At 46.6% G+C, this 23,074-nt stretch overlaps 1 protein-coding gene across 3 annotated transcripts in view; it reads left to right on the top strand.

Moving 5' to 3' along the window:
• Positions 1 to 778: 778 nt before the first annotated feature.
• LOC101686059 (long-chain-fatty-acid--CoA ligase ACSBG2) overlaps positions 779 to 23,074 on the top strand; it is a 32,878-nt gene continuing 10,582 nt past the window's right edge. For 2 of the 3 annotated variants that reach the window (XM_045085740.1, XM_004771562.2), the window contains exons 1-6: positions 779 to 1,009; positions 9,841 to 9,941; positions 13,521 to 13,750; positions 17,612 to 17,700; positions 18,682 to 18,802; positions 21,005 to 21,088. In XM_045085740.1, coding sequence (XP_044941675.1) covers positions 987 to 1,009; positions 9,841 to 9,941; positions 13,521 to 13,750; positions 17,612 to 17,700; positions 18,682 to 18,802; positions 21,005 to 21,088 — 648 coding nt within the window. In that variant the 5' untranslated portion in view covers positions 779 to 986. Of the gene's footprint in view, positions 1,019 to 9,840; positions 9,942 to 13,520; positions 13,751 to 17,611; positions 17,701 to 18,681; positions 18,803 to 21,004; positions 21,089 to 23,074 lie in introns of all 3 variants that reach the window. The other variant, XM_004771563.2, reaches the window with a different exon arrangement.

Below are 23,074 nucleotides of genomic sequence, written 5' to 3'. Positions count from 1 at the left end.
CCCCATCAGGATTCGGCCAGATGACCACATGTAGGAATAAGGGGCCTGGGAAACACAGTCATTAGGTGAGGGGTCTAGAGAAGGAGCCAAATGGATATTGGTCGACACTGGCTCTCCCAGCCACGGCCACCTCAGTACTCTGTGGGGTGAACACTGGTCAGCCATGGACCTGAACTACTCAGAAGTCTCCAGAGATAATGGAACACCCCTTGTTCTTTTCTCTTAGCAGGGCAGAATATTTGGTTGGTAAATCTTTATGTATTGAGTACCTACTCTCTGCCCTGCCAGGGATGCAGCAATGAGCAAAACAGACATAGAGAAGGAGAGGCAGTCTGAAGATACATAACACAGGGTAGTGTAATTCAAAGTGGCGAGATCCTTGCTGTCTCTGCTTAGGGAAGTTCTCCTGACCTCCCCGTGTCAGGTCCTTCATCAAACCCACTTGACTTGGGTCTCTCTGCACAACTCTAAGTTTGCATTCATTTGTATGATTCTAGGTTTCCTGCTGGGTTCCTGAACAGACCTCATCTGGTTTTGCTCCTCTCTGTGTCCCCAGCATCCAGCCCAACGTAAGTGTGGTAGCTCCATGTAATTTTCACAAATTCCATCGCAGGAATGCAATGTGTGCACATATGTGCGCATGAGCGAATGGATGAGTGCAAAGAGAACAGCAATCTTCCTGCCCCAGAAGCAGTTTCCTCCAAGGGTGGGGGTGGGGTGGGGAGGCAGAGACAGCCAGTGATGTCACAAGAGGTGTCTGGGATGGAAGGTTCTGGAAGGTTGAATGGGGTAGAAGGGCTGTTGGGAAGGAATACTGCCCACCTTTCTGCTTCTTGTCACCACTACCATCTTGGACCCAGACAGTAACGAGGTCTGGGAAGGAGCAGCACATGTCCAGATTTCTAGGATAGGCAACCTGTTTATGATCTTTGTGGAAGAAGAAAACACTCTGAGTAACCAAATGTCTCAGCAACCAATGCCGTGCCATGATGACCAGGACTCATGACAAGTAACATTGGTATGGGGGAGGGGCATGTGGGGGGGTCCTTTGGGGTTCAGTGTCTGGCTGTCATTCAGTGGTATCTTTCAGTAGGACTTAGCCTTACCGCAGGCACACATTTTGGCCTTGAGCCAGACCCTCAGTATCTTTTTTTGTTGCATTTTCTCACTGATCGCTGTTGGTGTACAAAAAAGCTATTGATTGCTTTTTCAATATTGATCTTTTGCCTAACCACCTTACAGAAATTTTTATTTATAATAGCTTTTCATTTTATTGGATAATCTAGGGAGTCAATCATATTATCTGCAAAATTACAGTGTTGTTTGTTTACAATCCATATTTCCTTCATTTATTTTTCTTATGTTATTGCATTGGCCAGGAAACTTCATCAGTGCTGAATAGTAGCAATCACAGCTGACATCTTTTGTCTTATTCTTTATTTCTTAGAAATTCTTCCAGAGCTTTTGTTGCTGTTATTAAGTATAGTATTTATTGAATATTTCTGCCAGATATACTTTATCAAGTTAAAGAAAGTCTTCCATTTCTTATTTGCTAAGAATTTTCATAAACAACAGATATTTCATCAAATTCTATCTTGAAGAGATCATGTTTTTTCACCCTTTCTCTCTTAAATGAAAGTAACTCATATTAATAAGATGTTTAGTGTTGAATAAAATTTTTGCAGTTACAATAAACCCTATGTGGCCTTTTAAAATGGTGAAATGGGGAGCCTGGGTGACTCAGTTGGTTATGTGTCTGGCTTTTGATTTTTGGCTCAGGTCATGATCTTGGGATTGTGGGACTGAGCTCTGTGTCCCCATGCTCAATGGGGAGTCTGCTGGAGATTCTGTCTCTCCCTCTTCCTCTGCCACCCTCTCCATGTTCTCTAAAATAAACAAATATTTAAAATAAATTGTGAAACATCTTGTATATAAAATAATACAAAAAATCTGAAAATTTAATGAATAGCAATAAATGTCTGTACCTATTTCACTTTATGGAATAAAATGATACTAGTAACTTGTACATCCTCTGTGCGTCCTACCTTTTTCTCATGTTCGTCCCTCTCCTGATAGTGTAACCACTACTCTGAATTGTCTGCAGAAACTTCCCTGTAGTTTTAGCACCCAAACAAGTACTAATTAATGTTGCCTGTTTGTGAACTATATCTAAAAATCATACTACCACCTGCTTCTTTATCAGCACCATGACTGGGAAATGCATCCAATTTTTTGTGTATGTTCTTGGATTTTTCTTCACAGTGTAGTACAACATAATGGATATGTCTACTCTTCTGTTGATGGACATTAGGGGTTTTCCAGTGTGGGGTTCTTATAGACACTCCTGCTGCAAACATTGTTGTTCATATCTCCTGGGGGCAGATATGCAAGAGTTTCTCTTGGGTATATGTGCCTGGGAGTGAAAATGCCAACTCAGGTATATATACATGTTCACTGTTAATGGTTAACACCAGAACTTTGTCAATTGGGTGTGCTGTCTTTACCTCACATCCGTAGTGGAGGAGAGCCCCCATTCCCTTTCCCTTCTAGCATTGGATGCATTTTTGTATCTACTGGGAATGAAATATCTCATTTAATGTTCGCTTTTCTCATTATCAAGAACACAAGCATCTTGTCCTGTTTATGACCCATTCATGTTTCCTGTGAACTGCTTGTTCATGTTTTTGCCCATCTCCTGTTGGATTACTTATCTATGCCTTTTTAATCCAGAGCAGCTCTTTTCATATTATGGATATCAGTTCTTTCTTGGCATATGAACAGAGCAAATCTCTTATCCCAGTCAATGACTTGTCTTGACTTACTGTTTTCTGATGTCCCAATACATAGACATTCTGCTTCTGGTAAAGATTCTTTAAATACATGGCTGGATTGGACCTTCATTTGGTTGAAGAGTCATACTATCTCCACTTAAAGCTGCTTATGAATGAATTAATGCTCCCCAGACTGAGAAGAAAAAATTATGTTGTGGCCATAGGCAAACTAACCTTTTTGTGTCCTAGTTTCATTTGTAAAATGCAGAATAATAGTAAATAACAGTACCTACCTCCTAGGATTATTGTGAAGATTAAATGACTTAATGCACAGAAAACTTTCAGAATAGTGCTCAGCACACAGGAAAGACCCATTTGTTATTCGCTTTGCTTGTCGTTGCTGTTCTGTAATGAACAGTCTTGTGTTTTTTTTTTTTTTAAGATTTTATTTATTTATTTGACAGAAAAAAAGTAGTAGTAGGGGGAGTACGCAGTATGCAGTAGGGGGAGCAGTGGGCAGAGGGAGAGGGAGAGGGAGAAGCAGATGCCCCAGTGAGTGGGGAGCCCCATGCAGGACTGGATCCAAGGACCCTGGGATCATGACTTGAGCCAAAGGCAGACCCTTAACCAACTGAACCATCCAGGCGTCCCAACAGTCTTGTTTTAACAGGACTTCTGGTTTTACCAGGATCCTCTCAGTCCAAGATCACAGGAAGTGTCTCCGGGTAGAGCTCCCATATTATCTTTCTCTGTAGAAAATACTCTAAGTGCTTGCCATCTGCACCTTGTAACTGCCTTGTCGAGTCCAGAGTTTCTCAGTGTTGGCACTACTGACATTTGAGATCAGATGATCCTTAGTTGTGAGGAGCTATCCTGGCCACTGCAGGGCATTGAACAGCATCTCTGGTCTCTACATGCTAGATGCCAGTAGTACTCCCCAACTTGTGACAATCAAAATGTTTCCAGACATTGCCAGGTGTCTTCTGGGGGTCAGAATGGCCCCTCGTTGAGAACCACAGGTCTACTGAATCAATATATTTTTATATATACTCATTTATCTAATATTGATTGAACCCCTTTCATGTGCTACGCACTGTGCTATGTGTTAGGGATATAGTGACCAACAAGATAGTGTCACACACACACACACACACACACACACACACACACACACACACACACCTAGTTTCAAAGCTAGATCATGCAATAAAGGGGAAGAGAGGATGGAATAAGAGGGAGTAGGCTCTAGCTCAGCCTGGGATAACAAGGGATATTCCTGTGAAGAACAGATTCATAGGCAGAGGCTGAGTCTGGAAGGGAAGGAATAGATGAAGATTAGGGAGAACAGTGTTTTGAGCATAAGGGACAGCATGTGCAAAGGCCCTGAGGTGAGAGGGAGACTAGAGTGTGTGGGGATAGAGAGAAGGTCCAAGTAGATGGAGCAAAGGAGGTGAGGGGTATGGCAGGAGGTAAGGCTGTCTTTGCCTTTATTTCTATACGTCCCTTGCTCTCAGATGCTAATTGTATATGTCTGCACCTAGAACAGCCAAGCCTCTGCACCCACAGTCTGCTCTGTCTGGAACACACACCCCAGTAGAACTCCACATCCTTCAGGTCTCACTCAAGTCAGATGACACCTCCTCAGAGAGGCCTTCCTGACCACCTCAGCATTCTCTACCACAACACCCTGTTCTGTTGTTCTCATTCGGATCATCACCAACCTGAGTTTTTTTTTAATCGAAGGGATAGCCACATATCACAAGATTCACCACTTTAAGGTGCACAAGTCAGTGGCATTCAGGACGTTCACACTGATGAGCAACCACCTTCTCTATCTTGTTCCAAAATATTTTCATCACCCCCAAAGGAAAGTGCATGCCCATTAGCCGTCACTCCCCATAGTTCTGTCCCTAGCTCCAGGCACCCCCTCATCTGCTCTCTGTCTCTATGGATTTACCCGTTTGGTACATTTCCTACAAATGCATCATAGGCTGTGTCCTTTGACATCTGGCTTCTCTTGCTCAGTATGATGTTTTTTGAGGCTCATCCTGTTACAATCTGAACTGATCTTTGTTCCTTTCCTGGCTATTTTTTCCAACTAGAATCAGCTCAAGGAGGGATTTTGTCCATCTTTTTCCCAGTGCCTAGAACTCTGCCTGGCACACAGTAGGTGCTCAGAAGACACAGGAGAAGAGGGTCCCAGGATCCACCTCTGTCTTTCTCCCTCACTGAATTTGTAAGAAACGTTCTTGATGATGGTTCAGCTTGAGAGAAAGATGGGCAGGCCCCCCGATGGCCGTGGGCACTTAATGATTTGAGACCTATCATCTTCCCCTTCTCACAGCTTCAGCGGTAGGGTCAGATCGCTTACATTTTGCTTTATGACCACCACAGAGCCAACAACTCCTTAGACCAGAGGCAAAACCATATTTTCCTGAGTGACAAACACATACACAAATCCATTCACCTGCACAAAAGGCCACCTCTTTGTATGTTGTCCTGAATCTTGCTTTTCTGATTTAATATCCTGTCTTGAAGAACATTCAGATTCAGTAACCATGAACCAACCTCTCTGTGGTGTGTATGAATTTTCATCGAGATGAGGCTTGCGTAGCATAAATTAACCTTTTTACAGTGGATGGCTCAGTGGCATTTAATACGCTCACAGTCTTGTGCAATCATCACTTCTGTTCAGTTGCAAAAATGGTTCATTGCTCCAAAGGGAAACTCTGTACACATCGACCCGTCGTTCCCCACCCCCACCCCTTGGTGGGTAATTCTTCGGTGTCTCTAGTCTACTTTGGTTTGTCTTCATATGGATTCTACTCCCAGTTGGAACTCTGGGCAGATCTGTCCTTGAGGTCCTCTCCAGCAGACCCAAATGTTTGTCATGGTACCCTGCACGAGGTAGATCTTTTATTACATTCTTACTCGTTTTATGTTTTATCCCAAGTTTTACTTTTAAGGGGGATACATAATTTTGTTGTAGAGTACACCTTTTCTTTTTTTACTTTGCCAAAGTAAGCCTTTTTAGATATAACTTTTTTTTTTTTAATAAAACTGGCTGGATGAAATTTTTCTTTTTAGACTGATAGAATAAAAATATAGCTTGAAAGAATGCTATCACCATGTAACAATACTGGGGAAAGTTATTAGGCTTTTATTTTTTTAAGATTTTATTTATTTGAGAGAGAGAGAGAGCATGAGTTGGGGGGTGGGGAAGGGCAGAGAGAGAAGCAGACTCCTTACTGAGCAGGGAGCCTGATGCAGGGCTCGATCTCAGGACCCTGGGATTATGACCCGAGCTAAAGGCAGACTCCTAACCAACTGAGTCACCTAGATGCCCCACGATTAGGCTTTTAAACAATATATACTTGGCATACTGTGGACAGGAACTAAGTTTCAACAGGAGATGGGAAGTGATTGCAAACAAGCCATTTGCTCCTTAAGTTTTACCTTTAGTGATACTGGAAAACCCAATGAACTAGCTATGGAACATTTTTGAAGGGTCCACAGCACACCTGATTCACACATTGTAGAATTCATGTTTTTGGTGTAGAGTTTTAGAGTTCTGGCAAATGCTTGGAGTCATATAACCAGCAGCACAGTCACTGTTGCCAGCCCACCCCCAAATTCCCCCCTGTTCCCCCTTCACAGTGAACCCCACTTCATACCCCAACTGCTGGCAACCTCCAACCTGTTCTCTGTCACTAGTGTTTTGCCTTTTCCAGAAAGTCACATAAATGGAATCATAAGGCAGGTGACCTTTTGAGTCTGGCTTCTTTCTCTGAGGTCTTTGAGATTTGCTCAGACGGCTGCATCCACAGTTCCATCTCCTGTGGTGTGGCGTTCCACGGTATGGATGTACCATGAAGATGGGGGGGGGGGAGGAAGGAAGGGGCAGGGGGCTGCGCAGGGCCTTGTGGGCACAAAGAAGATGTGGGCTTACACCCTGCAGGTGGTGGGAGCCCTGGAGAGTTGCAAGCAGAGGTTGGGCATGGTCAGACCAACATTTTATTTTATTCTTAATTCTTAATAGTTTTTATGATGGAACATTTCTCACACACACACACACATGCAAATAGCATTGTGACCCACCCCTCCCAACAACAGCAATAGCTATCTGTTGCTTTGCTCCAATAATTGTCAACATGGAGCTGGCCTTGTCTCTCTCCATGTGGCCATGCTCCCGCTGCACCGTTTTAAAGCAAACTCCAGATAGTGTGTTATTTCACATGGAATCCTTCAGCAACAGGGATTCTTTTTTTTTTTTAATATTTTATTTATTTATTTGACAGACAGAGATCACAAGTAGGCAGAGAGGCAAGCAGAGAGAGAGGAGGAAGCAAGCTCCCTGCTGAGCAAAGAGCCCGATGCGGGGCTTGATCCCAGGACCCTAAGATCATAACCTGAGCCGAAGGCAGAGGCTTTAACCACTGAGCCACCCAGGCGCCCCAACAACAGGGATTCTTTAACTGAGTCTCAAACCATCATCACACTTCAAAGCGTGACCATCCTTTCTTCGTGTCATTTGACATCCGTTCAGTGTTCAAGTCCCCACGGACCACAGATGCCTTGTTTGGGTTGGGATGTGGCTGGAATCCACACATTGAATGTGGTTGATGGAAGCCACCATGGAGCAGGGTCCCTCTGGCTCATGGGAGGGAGCCCAGTTTCCAGAGAGCTGTGCCTGTCTGGGGGAGCAGCCGTTTGGGGCCCTAGTTTGAAGACTGGGACAGATGTGGGGGGGGGGAAGGGGAACAGAGAGAGAGAGGGGGAGAAGGGGAGGGAAAGCAGGGTGGAGGAGAGGGAGGGAAGAGAGGAGGAGCCGGAAGGAAGGAAGAAGGGAAACAGGGAAGGGAGAGAGAGACAGGATGGAGAGACGGAGGGACGGAGGGAGGGAGGTTGGTTAGGTGATGGGTAGACAGATGGACGCGCGGATGGAAGGACGGACGATGGGGAAGGCTGGACGGCTGCGAGGGAGGGTGATGGAAGGGAGGGGGGAGGGGCGAATAGGGACGAAAGGGGAGATCGGGGCAGGGGTGCGGTCCACCAAGTTTCTGAGCCAGGGCCAGCGTCTCCAGGAGGACCGTGGACTTCCTGGTCTCTTCTTTTGTAGCACACTTTATGGATGTCTTTGCGTGCGTCTTCCGAGCTTCATTCGGACCCGCCATGTTTGGCTATTTGCTTTCCTCCGCCGATTGATCTATTCTGTGTGTATCCATGCCGCAGAGACTCATTTCAGTTCATATTATAAGGTGCTTTTCCGGCTACTCATTTTTCACGGGAATGTCCAGCTAGAGTCTGCTATCGTAGGACCGTGCACAGGTTATGGGGCTGTATTTGCCAGACGGCGTATCGTCAGGTTCTTGTAGGACATGAACTGCAGATCTAGAGTTTAGGACTGCTTGACTCTGGCATCAAGTATAATGTTGGCCACGAAGGAGATAAGACAATTTTCCTTCACGGAAACCAGCGACACACTGTTCTCAAATGATGTCAGCCAGCGGTGGAGGGCACCACTGATGATATCTGCAGACATCTTGGATTGGAACGAAATAACATAATGGATTTGTGATTTTAATTACATGCTTGGGGGACTCTGATTAATGAAACATGTGGCCAATGTTCAGATGTTTTGGAAATTTGATTGGTTAAATTCCTAAGTTCATTAAATGGCATTTAAGACTTAGTATCTTCTCAACATTTATGCAAGTGGATTACCCCACGTAACAAAGTATTGCAGAATGGGCGACTCAGCAGAAACTTATTTTCTCTTGGTTCTGGAGGCTGGATGTCCAAGATGAAGGTATCAGCGGGGCTGGTTTCCAGGGACAGCCCTCTTCATAGTTTGTAGACAGCTGTGTCCTCACAAGGTGCAGCGAGAGCAAGAGCTGGTATCCTTTCCTCTTATAAAGATGCTAATCCGGTTGGATCAGGACCCCATTATTAGGACTTCCAGTAACCTGAATTACTTCCCTAAAGGTTCCATCTCCAAATACAGTCACACTGGGGTGGGGGGAGGGCTTCAACATATGAATTTTGGGGAACATAATTTTGTCCAGGAAAACAACTATTAATTTTTGTCAAGTAAATGTTTAAAAAGAATGTTGCTTAATAGGTTTAGGGATTAGCACACTGAAAATCAGACAAGGTTAAGGAGTGGTGGTTGACTCCATCGGACATGAAAGGATTCAAACAACGGAGTCCAGTTCGTGAGCACGCGAGGACCCCGGCAGCCACAATCGTCACTGTCCTCCAAGGAGGGGTTAGTGACCACGGGATCTGAAGTCTGACCTCTGCACACTGTCTTCCAAGGGGGCTGCCTCAGTCTCACAATCTACGAGAGTGTCTGTCTCCCCACATTCCTTCTCACTAATATCAAGTGTTTTTCAGCCTTTTTGAGCCTACTCAATCTGACAGGTGAAATACATCACAATATTTTCTATTGCCTTCTCTCATGACTAAGAAAGTCATTTTCAATCTGTTTTCAGGGAACTTTCTATTTATGCCCTTTGGGGTACCGGGAGTTTTTCTTACGGATCCATGGGAGTTCTTCCCATGTAAAGGAAATCAGGCCTTTCTCTATTAGACACGTTACCCGTATTTTTTCCTCAATTTGTTGTGAATCTTTTGAGTTTTTATGGTATTCTTTAGCTACGTGGAAATTAAAAACTTCTTAACGTAGCAAGATTTTCTGTTTTTCCTTTATGTCCTTTGGGTTTTCATGTCATACTATCCTTAAGGCAACTAAGCAGAACCGAACTCTCCCATGGGTTTCTTTCCCTTGCTAGAGTTCAGAATGTTTCCTCACCCACAGGACCACATATGGACTTGGTTGTTATGCCCCCACCGTTTAAGAGACTTCTGGAAACTCACAGACTGAATGCCCTCTGGACTTACAACTGCTCTACAATCTGTCACATGGACCCCCCCCCCCGCCTCCCCTCCTAGGCCTGGGACTAGCATGACTAATCGATCCCAGGATTCTAAGCAGTGGATGGAAGCTGGCCTCAGACCTGCAGCCCCTTTGCCGGCCCTGCTAAGTTCCTTGCCTTGTGTCTTGCAGTGCTGTGAAGCATGGTGTCTCCAGACCTGGAAAGGCCGAAAACCCCAAGACTCAGGAAGTAGAGATTAAGGACCCTGAAGGAGACATGAGTAAAAACAAAGGTATGTTGTGCTTGAGTGCATATAGGAAAGGGACCGGGCACAGACTCAGCCAAGCCTTTCCATAAAGGAGCAACCCCACCTTAGAGAGTCAGGGCACACTTGTTCCTTGCCTGGGTCCCTGGCTTTGGCTGTTGTGTCTCACCTGGGGTGGAGGCACAGGCGACTCCTACCTACATCTGACAGGGAGCACAGGCCGTCCAGGCCAGCTGCTGTCTGAGCAGAGCTCCACGGACAGGGGGTGGGGCCGCTCTTTGGAAACCTCATTTGTATTGTTTGTACCACGGGACGCTGATCACAATACCTCCCTGTTGGGACAGCGTGTGGGTAAGGCACCCAGCAACCATTATATATAGTGCGGATGTAATTATATGTGTGCGTGTGTGTATACAATGTAATAATATATATAGTATAGATATGAATATGACAGGACATATAGTGGGTATCATTGTGTGTGTGTATATATATAAAGTACAGATGCAATTCTATATATAGAAAGAGAAAGAGAGAGGGACAGAGTCCAGATGTAATATGGGCCAAATGTAATACTATAACGCAGATGTACTCACATACATATAATGCAGATGTAATATTATTTATATAATACAGACAATACATATAATAGAGTACAGGTATAATGTAATTAAATGCTACTCTGTATTACCATTTATATTTTATATGTTTTATGATAACTACATAGGGCAGGTATGCGATAATGATTTTCCTCTGTATGCAGTAACCACTTTGCCGGCGGAACAAAGCTCAGGGAACATCACGAGACAGAGTGAGCCCATTGTCTTTCACAGCTGCCCTCTTCCGAGTGCCTAAAATGTTGGCAGGAACGACAGCTTTTATAACCATTCTCAAGTGACCGCGATCTTCAGAATGTCATTCCAGTCACTGTCAGATTCCCAGGGCCCAGGCTGGGTGGTGGAAGCAAGAGAAACTGCCTTCTGTGAGGGCTCTAGAGGCTGCAAGTCTGAGATCAAGCGATCGGCTGGGTTGGCTTTTCCTGGAGGCTGTTATGGACAGTCGGTTCCCTGGTCTCCAGGCTCCTGGTGGCCCTTGGCAATCCTTGGTGATCCTTGGTTTACAAAGTCATCATGGCTATCTCTGCCTCTGTCATTACACGATGCTCCTCTCTGGGTCTCTCTGTGTCCTCTCCTCTTTCGCTAAGGACACCAGTCATTGGATTTAGGGCCAACCCTACTTCCAGAATCTCATCTCGGGGTCCTCAACGGATTCCAGCTGCCAAGGCCCTATTTCCAAATAAGGTCACATTCTGAGATTCTGTACATGAATTCTGGGGGAGCATCATTCAACCCAATACAGCCAATAAAATATCCTTAACCAGGGTCCAGGTGACACACCCCCACATTTCTGTCCCATTTAAAGCTTCTCCCTTCCCCCAGGCCTCAGGCTGGATGCCTGGAGCAGTGGAGGTGGGGAGGCCCGATGAGCTGTTTTTTCATCCCCTCCACCATGCTCCCCCCCCCCCACCAACAGTACCAACACCACCAACACCACCAACAGTTGCCCACAGTAAGCTGTCATGCCTCCTGCTGCTAACTCTCCTTGGGGGCGGGGCCGGGGGCACTTCTGAACTAGCCTCGCCTTGATGTTGGCTGCCGTGGGTTGAACTATATCCCCCTGCCGTGGTCTAAATACTTGTGTCCCTCCAAAACTCCCACATTGCAACTTAACCCCAAGGCGATTACATTAGAAGGTGGGGCCGATCAGAAGGGATCAGGCCACCAGGTCCACGTGAACTGGATCAGTGTCCTGATAAAGAAGGCCCCAGGGAGCTCCCTCATCCCTTCTGCCAAGGGAGGACGCAGTGAGAAGCCGCTATCAGCCAGAAAGCAGGTTCTCACCAGAAACTGAACCCGCCAGAGCCTTGGTCTCTGACTTCCTGGCCCCTGCAACTATGGGAAATAAATGTTATTTGTAAGTGTCTTGCATTGTGCTAGAATAGTCACATGAACAAAGAGGCATCCCAACACTCAGCACCTCGGGATGTGACTTATTTGGAAAGAGGGGTCACCGCACGTGTCATTAGATAAGACGAGGTCGTGCGCGTGGGTCCTAACCCAATGACGGTGTCTGTGTGAAAAGGGGCAAGTTGGACACAGGCACACGGGGGGATCGCCACGTGAAGCTGAGGGCAGAGACTGGGATGAAGCTTCTGGAAGCCAAGGAACTCCAAAGATGGCCAGCACATCGCCAGGAAGGAGGAGAGAGACATGGAACAGGTTCTCCACCAGGGCCTCCAAAGGGCTAACTGTGCACACACCTTGATCTCATACTCATCATCTCCAGAACTGAGAGAACAGATTTCTGTTGTGTCAGCCACTCAGTCTGGGGAACTTGGTCACGGCGGCCCTAGCCGACTTAATACATAGTTCATGTTCTTTGCTCAGCGCCCACTGGTGACTTTCCTCACGGTCTGTCTCTCAACATGGATCTCCAGGTGACGTGGAATTCTTTCTACTGGCTTCCAGCCAAAAGCCTCTCCATGAGGTCCATGTCAGTCAAGGGGAAAAATCAGTGTCCCCCAGCAGGTAGACGTGTGGTGCTCTCCCAACCCCGCTGTCTACTCGGCCATTTCCAGCTACCAGCCCTCCAGTGGATAAGCTTCAAAGTCAAGAGTCACACACCCATTTCTCCAAGAGGGTTTCCAGAATCTTCTCTCACTTGGCCCACGGTTGGGGGGCGATGAGCAACACACTACTCACCAACTCTCTCCACAGGAAACCCTCTTCTCCTCTCTAGGGGTCAACCATTTCACTCCTGAAAGGAGGTGAGTGAGGACGGAAAACAAACTGGCTTTGAGCCAGCCTCTTTGCCTGGTCCATATAAGTTGGTGGAATCCAGTGGTCTGGGTGATGTTGCTTTAAAACCCAAAACCAAACCTCAACAGCTCAACACAACACGGGCTTATTTCTTGCCTGCATTATGTGTATCTGGCACTAGGGTTCCTCCCTGACATGTGCTCGCACCATTTTTGTGAGGAGAATGGGGTATGGTGGGTCACACACCTGCTCTTAAACCTTCCGCCTGGGAGAGAGACACAACGGCCACGTCTCACATTCCACTGACCAAAGCATGTAGTCTGCCACGCGTGCATTTTACCTTAAAAAAAAAAAAACCCTATAAATAATATGGAACTCGAGCTAATGATTCACATGCTGAAGTGCTTAAGGGGGAACTGGATGGGTAGCTGCAGCACTGACATGGACAGAGTGATGGACGGATGGAGAGAGATGGTGGGACCGAGATAGGATAAAGCAAACGCAGCAAATGCCAGCAGTTGTGGAAACCACGTGGTAAAAGGATGTTGGCTCTACAGACCATTCAGGCTTCTTGTAGGTGTGAAATTTTTCACAGTAATTTGTTGGGGGGTGGCAAGGAAAAGTAGGAAAGAGGAAGCGTGCATGGGTTGGCTGGCGTTGGTCATGTGACTTCACCCGGGGAGCGGGATTAATTCAACACTCAGCCCTTCAAGCTCAGAAAGGAAACTCCTCCCCCAAAGCTATTAAATTAATAAAAACATTTGCCACCAACCCTGGTGGCTGTTTGCAGTTACTCCTGGGCTGTGGACCATTCATCGAGATGGAGAAGTCATCCTGAGGCTATCGAAACATGGGCTAGGCCATGAGACCCCAGTAACCATCCCTGATTTTTTTCGGGAGTCAGTCAAACGATTTGGGGCATATCCAGCCCTTGCAACAAAGAACGGTGAGCAGTGGGAAGTCCTGAATTTCAACCAGTACTATGCGGCTTGTCGGAAGGCTGCAAGAGCCTTGATCAAGGTAAATGAGTTATTCATTCATTCATCACTTAGTTGATCATTCATTCTACATACACAAACATATGGTATAAAATGCACGAGGCACCACAAGATATGAAGGTTCACTGGTGAGAATTTTCCCTTTAATTCTGACCCCTCTCTTACGGAGGCAGCCAGCCTTGCCAGTTTTTTGTAAATCCTTTTGGGGAATAAACTATGTGTATGTATATTATAAAATTTCTCTACAAGCAAATTTTTACATAGATGGTGGCCTACTCTACCCATCATTCTTCATCTTCCTATTTTTTTGCTTAAAAAAAATAAAGATTTTACCTATTTACTTGAGAGAGAGAGAGAGAGAGAACACAAGCAGGCAGAGGGGAAGAGGGACAAGCAGATTCCCCACTGAGCACAGAGCTCAACTCAGGGCTTGATCCCAGGACCCAGAGATCATGATCTGAGCCAAAGTTCAATGCCTAACTGACTGAGCCACCCAGGCGCCCCACATCTTGCTTTTTTTTTTTTTTTTTTTTTTTTTATTTTATTTATTTATTTGACAGACAGAGATCACAAGTAGATGGAGAGGCAGGCAGAGAGAGAGAGGAGGAAGCAGGCTCCCTGCTGAGCAGAGAGCCCGATGTGGGACTCGATCCCAGGACCCTGAGATCATGACCTGAGCCGAAGGCAGCGGCTTAACCCACTGAGCCACCCAGGCGTCCCCCACATCTTGCTTTTTTTAAATCTCTATGTATTAGTTAGCTATTGCTGCATAACAAATTACCCCCAAATTTAGTTTCATGGTGTCTCAGGAGGCTGTGGTCAAGCTGTCCATCTGAAGGTTTGACTAGGGCCAGAGGGTCCACTTGAAAGCTCACTTACATGGCTGGCGATTGGCAAGAGGTCAAGACCTATTCCTTGTTCCCTGTCCTTCTCCATTGGGCTGAGTGTCTTCAGACTACGATAGCCAGCTCCTCCAGAATGAGTGATCCAAAAGGAAGTGTGAACAAAATGGGAATCCTAGCTTCCCATAGCTTCCATGACTTAATCTCAGTGGCATACTATCCCTTCTTCCGTATTCTACCAGTTACACAGACCAGCCTGGACACAATGTGGGAGGGAATTATACAGGAACACAAACCCCGGGAGGTGAGAATCCGCGAGCGCCATCTTGGAAGCCGCCTGCCACGCTCTGAGTTCCTTTCGTGTTGATTCACTAAAAACAAATCCATACTCTTTTCAGCAACTACGAATATGTATGTAACAATACTGGCATACTGGTGGGTAGTGACGGTATTTCCAGACTTTGCTACCATACATGGAGGCACAGAAAACCTTCTTTGTACAATGAATTCTTACCGAGAAAGTGCTTCTATCGGCCCACTCAGAGTGTGTGAGAGACTCTGCTTACCTATTATTCTTGCCAACATCATATTATAAAAAATGTGCATATTGGCTACTTTGATAGGCATGTTAGGCAGAATTCTACAATGACCCCCTCAAGATTCCCAACTCCTGGTATAATCACACTGTATGGACAGACTCTTCCCCTTGAGTACAGGCAGGACTTGTGACTATGATGGGATTTTCCTCCTGTGCTGGCAAAGGTGAAGAGATTTTGCCGATGGAATTAAGCTCCCTGATCAGCTGACATTGAGTACATCAAAACAGCAAGGGCTCTGGTGGGCCTGACCTAATCAGGAAAACCATTAAAAGATTCTTCTGCTGGCTTTGAGGAAGCACATTGCCATGTTGTGGACAGGGCTATGTGGCAGGGGATAACAGATCACTTCTGGGAAAGCAGACCCCAGTTGATAGCTGGGAAGAAAACAGGGACCTCAGTTATTTAACTACATAGAAATAAATAGAGCAAACAGTCAGTAACTGTAGGAGAAGATTCTCACGTTTCAGAGGCAACCACAGTCCCTGCAGATACCTTAACTGCAGCTTCTGGAGAGCCTAAGCACAGGACCCAGTGAAGCTGTCCCCAGACTCCTGGCCTGTGGAAACTGCAATAATAAAACATGTGTTGCTTTAAGCTGCTAAGTTTGTGGTGATATGTTAGGCAGCAACAGATAAGGATACGATGGGTAGCTCCTATTATAAAAGGGAATGCCTGGTGGCTTTGATTTATAGGAAATGCTGTCACATTTTGACCCAGACCTGAGTTCCTCTCTCCCTTCCCCTCTGACACCCACGTGTCTTCACGCAATGATGAGAACAGTCTTTTAGGAAGGAGTCTCTGCTTGGCTGCCCCACCACGGGGCTGTGACGGTTCGCCTCTCCTGAGAGATGATCTTCTTTGGCTATGTCCTTAGGTCTGGAGACTCAAAGATCCCTACTCTCCCAATCCTCGGGGATCTAAGCAGTACTAAATCAGTTTATCTGCATATTACTAGAGACTGTTTACCTGCAGAGGAGACAGCCAGTTTGTTACTAAGCAGAAATACTCATTATGCTCCGAAGCACTGGCAGGCAGATATCTTCGAAATGCTTACATTTTCCTCAAGAACAGGTCATTGCCAGCTTTGCCCTGTGTGACTAAAAGAGCAAACAAAGTTAGACGTTCCCAAAACTCCATGGAGTCACGTTAGGAAAAGCCAGCATTGAGCCTAAAATCTGGGGTGTGGCAAAACCTGGGCCTGCCCCAAGGAGGATTACCTTCATGATCACCTTCTGGTTCATTCTCAAGTACATTCAGATGAAGGATACACCTTTATTTATTTTGAAAGATTTATTTATTTGACAGAGAGAGAGAGAGAGCACGCAGAAGTAGGGGGAGCGGCAGGCAGAGGAGAGGGAGAAGTACTCAATCCCAGGACCCTGGGATCATGACCTTGGCCAAAGGCAGATGCTTGACTGACTGGGCCACCCAGGTGCCCCAAGGCTACACCTTTAAAAGTGTAATTTGCCACCACTTCAGGCTATCACTCTTGGAGTGCTTCTGTTATTACAAACAAAAATAAATTCACACCTATTAAGACAGCCATTATCTTGGAAAAAAGGACAAAATAGCAATGAGGACATGGAGAAACCAGAAGACTTGTGCATTGCTGGAGGGAATGTAGAATGGTGCAGCCCTTATGGAAGGCAGTGTGGTGGTTCCTCAAAAGATAAAACACGGAATTACCCTGTGACCCAACAATTCCTCGAGGATTCAAAGCAAGGACTCAGACAGATACTTTTGCACCACGTTCACAGCACCGTGATAACCAGCAGTCAGAACGTGGAGGCAACCAAGAGTCCTTTGGTAGATGAATGGAGACAATCTAGTGTGGCCCACCTGCACAACAAATTATTATTCAGTCTAACAATGGAAGGACATTCTGACCCCCGCCACCATGTGGTGGGACCCTGAGGACACAGGGCTCAGTGAGAGGACCCAGACCCAGAAGGACACATCCCGCAGGCCCCCACTCCCAGGAGGGCCCCAGAGGAGTCCTGTCCACAGTGACAGAGAGGAGATGGTGAGAGCCAGGGCTGGGGCAGGGGCTGGGGAGCCCATGCTTCCCAGGAACAGAGTCTCTGTTTGGGAAGATAGAAAGTTCTGGAGACAGAAGGTGGTGACAATTGTACAACAGTATGAGTGAGCTTCATGCCGCTGAGTTGCACACTCAAAATTGCTTTGTCCAGTTGACCACAATAAAAAAATAAAATACATACAAACAAGAATAAATAAATGGTGCCTTATGCAGAGGGAGGCAAAGCGGCCTCCTAACGGTCACAAAAATATCACACCCCAGATTTTAGGTTCAACGCTGCCTTTTCCCAGTGTGACCTCATGGGCTTTGGAATCTGCTTTCCCACATCCCAGTGAGCAGATCCCACCCAGAAACAAGACGTCTTTGTGTTTCTGCTTTCTGTCTGTCTGTTTTCGCCTTCCCAGCTCGGCCTGCAGCGGTTCCACGGAGTTGGCATCCTGGGGTTTAACTCCATCGAGTGGTTCATCGCTTCCCTCGGTGCCATCTTAGCAGGGTAAGACTGTGGGCTGGGTTGACTCCGACTGTGGGCGAGCTGCGACTCTGGGCTGGCAGCCCGGGGCTGGCTCGGAGACGTGATCGGGGATTTCAGGGGCAAGCCCAGGTTAGGAGGCAAGACAGACACACCGACCGACTGACCTGACGAAGGACTAGCATCTCCCATATATACGGTGCTTTTATAATGAGTCATAAAAAGACAATGCATGTGACTCTTGATCTCAGGGTCATGAGTTGGAGCCCCCCCACGCTGGGTGTATAGATTATTTTAAAAATCTTAAAGAAGAAAGATTTTATTTTTTTTAGATTTTATTTATTTGACAGACAGAGATCACGCGTAGGCAGAGAGACAGGCAGAAAGGAAGGCAGAGAGGAAGGGGGCAGCAGGCTCCCTGCTGAGCAGAGAGCCCGATGTGGGGCTCAATCCCAGGACCCTGAGATCATGACCTGAGCCAAAGGCAGAGGCTTTAACCCACTGAGCCACCCAGGCGCCCCAACAGAAAGATTTTAAATAAGGAAAGACTTGAACAGAACGCTCACAAAGGGAAGTAGCCTACAAGAGCTTGAAGCCATCAGGGAAATGCAAATTTGAAAAACAGAATGGTTAAAGGCAAGAACAAAAGGCAGTCAGATGAAGGGAACAGGTACCTGAGGGGGGGGCGTCCAAACCCTACCTCTAGGTTCGGTTGCCTTGGGACCCTGAACAACTGACTTCTCTGCCCTAAGGCTTAGTTTCCGCATCTTTAAAATGGGATGCTGTGAGGGTTCCGTGATCGGCCACCACGACGACATTACAGGACTTGCTGCTTTCCAAATCACCCTTATTTTGCGGCTTCATTTCATCACGGTGAAGTTGTGGAGGGAGGGAAGCTGGTACCAAGGCTGCAAACTCAGAACTTGTCTCTAGAGTGCCCCCCTCCACCTTCCAGAACATTCCCATGTTAAGATGAGCACACGCACATGTGTTTTCTCTTCCCAGGGGTCTTTGTGTTGGTATTTATGCCACCAATTCTGCGGAGGCTTGTCAGTACGTCATTAGTCATGCCAAAGTGGACATTCTGCTGGTTGAGAACGACCTACAGTTAAGGAAAATCCTTTCGGTAAAGCCCAAATTCAAACACCACCCACCATTCACCCGGGGGGCTTGCAGGGCTCTGACTACCTGCCCTGTTGGTCCCAGGTGGCTGTTAATGATAGGCTGGATGGTGGGGCTGACCCCATTCTTGGGTTCAGTAAGTGCCCTCCACGTATAACTAGGGGGAACCGGGTAGAGTGGCAGGGATCTAACTTCCAACTTGTATTAACTTCATTTCCTACTGAGATTCTATTTTTTTAAATCCCCTTTATTTGTTTTATTTTTTTAAGTAGGCTCCCTGCCTAGCCTGTAAGCTTCTATTTTTAAAAAATGTGTTTATGTATTACTTTATATACAGCCCACTGTTTTCTTTTAGAAATGGAAGCATTTTGAGGCTTACACCCCCTTGTAATTGTCATTTTTTAAATAACTGTCATAATTCCTGAAATGTTGCTTTCTCTTCCATTTCTTCACTAAGTTCTACCACTTCCTGTTTCACCTCTTTCTGGTATGGCTCTCTCTCCCCTCAGTGCTTGTAGCTCTGCTTTGTGTTCTTCCTTTCCAGCTGTATTTACTTTGTTATGTTTTAGATCCTATGTTGGAATGTTGAGTGGCAATTTTCCTTTGCTTTGTGGTGACTTTTCTTTACATATAGAAGTTGGCTCCCCTCGTGCTCCCTTTTTCTTCTTGTAGTACTTTCGTGTGGATGTTGTAGAAAGGTTTTCAATTACTAGTGTTTGAATGAGCTGCAATTTCCTGACCCAGCTTTTGGCAGGAGGATCCCATGGGGAGAGGAGTCTTTCAGGGGGTGAGGGCTGGTGACCAGATTCACCACTCAGCCCAAGGGCCCTGTGGCTGTTGCATCAATATCATATTTGTTGAGTTACACACTTCTCTGCTTGTTGATATCTCTGGAGCTGAGATGTGTCTTGCTGTCATTGGCATCCTCCAATCATCGCTGGTCATGTTTTCCCACATTTTAACATCTCTGAAGTTAGGGTAGACTTTCCAGACTCACGAAATCCAGCTACATTCAGTGAACTAGAACACTCTGCCCCCAAGCCTCCTTGGATGCCTAATTCCTGACCTGGTGCAGTGGGAACAGACTTCTCCCTTCAGCCTTGAGCTTTCTGAAATTGTTTTCTTAAGTCATGCCTCTACAATCTCCAATACTCCTATCATTCCCTATTTGTTCTGTTCATAGCAGAACAAACTGTGGGATGGGTGGTGGGTGAAAACTGGGTCCTTTCTGCCAATACCGGCTTACAATTTGGGTTTTTCTACCATTAGAAAATACTGCATACTCTTTGTATGCAAGATTCAAAGCCAGGCTTCTGACATGCTCCTCCCAAACTGGATATTCAGTTCTGCTTGGAAGTCCCTTGTTCTAGGCAACACCCACAGGTTTATAGCCTTTCAACTCTTCACTGACTCCCTCCCTCCTTAGAATAAACTCCAGACTCCTCACCACTGCCTTCAAGGTGTCCCTGACATGGCCCTCACCATCCTTCCCTGCCTCAACCCCAATCCTCTCCCTCTATCCTCGCCCTAGCCATCTGAGACTTCACATAGTCCTCAAACCTCCCTGGCCATTTCCTGTTCCAAGTTTTCTGGATGTTGGCTCCCTCTCTCTCTGAAAACCTCCTGTCCCACTGTTCACAGAGCTTCTGTCCTCTTCTCTCAACCTATGCTGGAGACTTGGTCATATTTATAATTACCACACCATATGCTGGAAGTGACTTCATCATTGGATTGGCTAGACAAGCTGTGGAGCCACACCCCTTCAACAGGGTACAAATCCCAAAGGCATGGTCTACTGAACCTGAAAGCCCTCGGTATAAGTAGAAAGTCCTGAGCTTTCCCAGGTTCCAGTGACCTGCACAGAGGATTTCTGTTGCCTCGCTCCAGCTAGGAGGGTAGCTGGATCATGGGCATATAGTGCAAGGGGCGGGCTCATAAACCAACAACCATGACTCTGTGAGGGGAGCAGGACTCAAGAGGCTCTCGTCTTCATCAGTCTTTAAGTGTTGGAAGCTACTGATACTGAGCACAAAGAACCCCGTCCTAAAATCAGGCTGTGTCCTGCCAGTTGGGACAAAGAGCCGTGTCATACAGGCTGGGCAGGGGAGATTAAAGAGGCTGGGGTCACTGTGGGCCATTGCTTAGGAAAGGCATCCACCCTCAGTCTCTCCCAGGGCCATGAGGCCCACGTGGAACTTTCTTTCAGATTCCGCAGAGCAGGATGGAGCCCCTGAAGGTGATTGTGCAGTACAAGCCACCCATGAAGGGGAGCAGTAATAACCTATACTCTGTAAGTGTGGGGCGGGGCCTGCTGAGCCAAGGGGAAGGTAGCCCCGCAAAGCGGGTAGATGGGGCCTTTAGGGATTTCCTCTTTCTTCCTGGTGTGAAGGGTCTGATTGATGGGAAGATGTCTGTTCTGGTTATTTATTGCTGTGCAACAAGTCTTCCCCCAAAATTGGTGGCTTAAGACAACAACAATCATTTTATTCTTACTTCTTTTTTCAGAACATTAAGGCAACTGAAAAAATACGATGTCACTGAAAAGCAGGGTGTGTGAAAACCCACAGCATTAGGTTTAAATATTTACTTTATATCCCAACCAGAATTTGTTAAAACTTGACTTGCGGCTTTAATATGTGCCAAGCCATCAATAATAGTGTCACTGAAACCATGAACCATCACTTAATATGTATAAATACGAATATGGGGCCAAGCATTTCTGCCACGGCTTGGACCAACAGCCCTTGTGGAGCTTGTCTTCACTTTAATTTTTGATATTTCAAAAAAATTGTTTTATTATTTCATTCATCATGGATTTTTTGATGGTTAGTGACTTAAAATATATTGCATTAAAATACAATTTCTCTTGATTGCCAAAGGTTTGTTGTCCTTTTGTTTTATTTTGTTGTTTGCATCTCCTTCAATTTTTGCACTGGAGGCTAACTAAGTCCCCAGTCCTCACTCTGGTCTGGACCCTACACCTGGGGCTCCTGGGCCTCCCTCTCTCTCTCTTTGTGGCCTCTCCGGCATGGTGCCCTAGGGATCTCTGGACTTACTCCTGGCTCAGAACTCTACAGAAACATTGAAAGAGAGAGAGAGAGAGAGAAGGCCAGGTGGAAGATGTCTTGCCTTTAACATCCTACTCTTGGAAGCCACACACCATCACTTCCGACATACTGTGCCCATCACGGCCGACCACAAGGTCTGCTGAGCATTGGGGATTTGGGGTGGGGACCTAGACCACCTCTTACTGAGGGAGGGCAAGGCCACCAAAGAGCGTGTGAAACCATAAATGTCATCACAGTTATTTTTTGAAAAGGCACTCTGCCTCACAGTGTTTTATGTTTTATTTTTCAAAGATTTTTTATTTATTTACTTGAGAGAGAGAGAGAGAGAGAGAGAGAGAGAGCACACAAGCAGGGGGAGTGGCAGGCTCCCCGCTGAGCAGGGAGCCCAATTCAGGACTTGATCCCAGGATCCTGGGACCATAACTTGACCCAAAGGCAGACACTTAACCGACGGAGCCACCGGATGCCCCTGCCTTAGCGTGTTTTAGTCGGGAAACATGCTGGTACAAGCAACAGAGACACGCTTTAGCCAGAGCACGGGTTCTGTGTGTGAGGATACACTGGGTTATCTCACGGAAGCCAGGCCAGGAGGCTCGTGAGGCCCAAGGACAAGCTCCTGTTAATATCCACGAGATGAGATCCTCAAGCCCACGACTCAAATCAGAAGTCCCGCAACATCACAGCGTTTATTAGGTTTGCCCCCACACGGGGGGGACAGAAGATGCCCACGATCTTCTCTGCCCAACCTAAACCTTGCCAGCGCTCAGACCTTCCAGAAAACACTCGAATCCTAAGAGCAGGGATGGTGAATGAATAAGGAGGAAAACTGACCAGAATCATAGCCTTTTGAGGTTTAAAGTGACCATCGGAGCAACAATACCTGAGGTCTGGGTACTTCAAAAAAACTCTTGCTAGCCATACCACTTACTCTGGGATTTCTCAGTCTCGTTGCTACAAACGTTTGGGGCGGGTAACTCTTTGTCACGGGGCCGTCCTGCGCAGGATGCCAAGCGGGGCCCCCCACCTCCACCCGCTGGATGCCAGCAACTCCCTCCCAGCTGAACCAAGCAGAGATACCCTTGGACATGACCTGATGTCAAGGGGCTGGCATCCCCCTGGTTCTGCTTCTGGAAGGTGCTACACGCCTGCCATCTTGAATTCGGGGCATTGCCATCCTCCAGAGCCTGGTGGGTGGGGGGCTCAGTGGT

This window comes from Mustela putorius, unplaced genomic scaffold (genome assembly GCF_011764305.1).
Source record: "Mustela putorius furo isolate JIRA1106 unplaced genomic scaffold, ASM1176430v1.1 tig00000095_pilon_pilon_pilon, whole genome shotgun sequence".
Classification (NCBI taxonomy): domain Eukaryota; kingdom Metazoa; phylum Chordata; class Mammalia; order Carnivora; family Mustelidae; genus Mustela; species Mustela putorius.
This window is presented reverse-complemented; position numbering and strand designations above follow the sequence as displayed.